This window comes from Sphaeroforma arctica (assembly GCF_001186125.1).
Source record: "Sphaeroforma arctica JP610 unplaced genomic scaffold supercont1.163, whole genome shotgun sequence".
In the NCBI taxonomy this organism is placed as follows: domain Eukaryota; class Ichthyosporea; order Ichthyophonida; genus Sphaeroforma; species Sphaeroforma arctica.
Genome location: NW_014040395.1, coordinates 41,413 through 42,984, shown reverse-complemented (window position 1 = coordinate 42,984; position 1,572 = coordinate 41,413). Strand labels below are relative to the sequence as shown.

Here is a 1,572-nt window from a genome sequence, read left to right as displayed (position 1 = left end):
TATATATTTATATATAATAGTACGTGAACCTATTTTTATATGTATATATATATGATTTTATGTGAATACACCTCAATATATATAGAATGGCATGTTTAGTATATCGCATACAACATGAGCACACGTATGTATTTAAATATTTACGTATCTAACGAGCAACACGGTCCTTCTGTGGCAATCCGACTGATGCATCCAAGGTGCATATGGTGCCCTCCTGAGTTCGTTTCTCGTTTTAAACGTTAAGCGTTGTACTTTCGTGTGGATTTCAAATTCTCGAGACAACAGTGTATGATTTTAAATACGTTATCACGTATAGTAAAGGTTTACTGACATTTGGGCTAAATACGTCTCTACTTTAAGTCTTTATGTTAAATACTATCAAACCACAGGAACCAGCCACCCGCCAAAATCGGCGATGCTTTCCATCCTAGTCAATTTACCCCGTGTACTTTTCCTACCAATAGGAAATAGGTTTAAGAACTTTTTCACCAATCAATAATAGGACTTAGAACTTTTCCGCGAATCAAAAAAGTGAAAACACACACTGCCGTGCGCCCATAATAGCTGTCAGCTGAGTTGGCGGCCATGATCGAAAGGCAAATAGCCACACCGACTTCAATGTGAGCAGACAAGTTGTTTGTTATTTATTACTTGCTTGTTAAGTCGTTGGTTAGAAGTTCTTCACTCGGTGCTGGCACGCATACGGAATCAAATACGTAAGATAGTCCACGGTACAACCAGAGCGACAGGGCTTGTAGCTATGGTCTGTGACCAATGTCGGTAGTTAGTCTTACAGAACAATTACAATACCTAGAGTAAGTTTCGAATACAGTGGAGATTCAATACGCCGGTATTACCTAAATTTTTATTTTGTTTATTACGTGTATTGCACATTTTGATCTCTCCGGTAACATTCAGTTGTCTCCACTAACACACTCACACTTGTAATACAATGGGGGGTCGTGGGCGTAGTCGAACGCGCAGTCACAGCAGCAGTCGTTCACTATCACCAGCACCTCGCAGCGACAAGCATAAGCGTGCATCCAAATCGTCGTCATCCCGCAATAAGTCTAGTAAATCCAAGAAATCCAGTAGGAGTTATAGATCCCGTCGGTCACGCTCTCGCAGTGATAGCTTTAGTCCCAGTCGCAGTGGCAGTGAGAGTAGGGACAGGAGTCGAAGTAGAAGCGCATCATCGGACAGGGAGAGATCGAGGGACCGGGGCAGGCGCCACGGGTCACGCTCGGCTTCTGGTCGAAACAAGCATAGCCATAGGAAATCATCACACAAGGAAAGCAGCCGTAAAGATAGAGATAAAGAAAGAGATAGAGACAGGGGGAAGGAAAAATATCCCGAGAAATCAAGATTACGTAGGGATGAAAAACCGGAATATTCAGGTAGTTCCAGTGAAGACGAAGATGAGAAACGTTCCAAACGTCGCGCACTTTCTCAAAGTCGAGAGTCTAAGAGGTAGGCCTAAGTATGAATTTATGTCTAAAACTACAGATTCACAGCGCGCGAACACATAGACACACAAACACACACAAAACACTCACACACTCACTCACACAC

At 42.6% G+C, this 1,572-nt stretch overlaps 1 protein-coding gene across 1 annotated transcript in view; it reads left to right on the top strand.

Moving 5' to 3' along the window:
• Window positions 1-701: 701 nt before the first annotated feature.
• Window positions 702-1,572, top strand: part of SARC_03261 (hypothetical protein) — a gene marked incomplete at its 3' end in the record, with an annotated part of 10,856 nt that continues 9,985 nt past the window's right edge. The window contains exon 1 of the mRNA XM_014302942.1: window positions 702-1,470. Coding sequence (XP_014158417.1) covers window positions 953-1,470 — 518 coding nt within the window. The 5' untranslated portion in view covers window positions 702-952. The remainder of the gene's footprint in view (window positions 1,471-1,572) is intronic.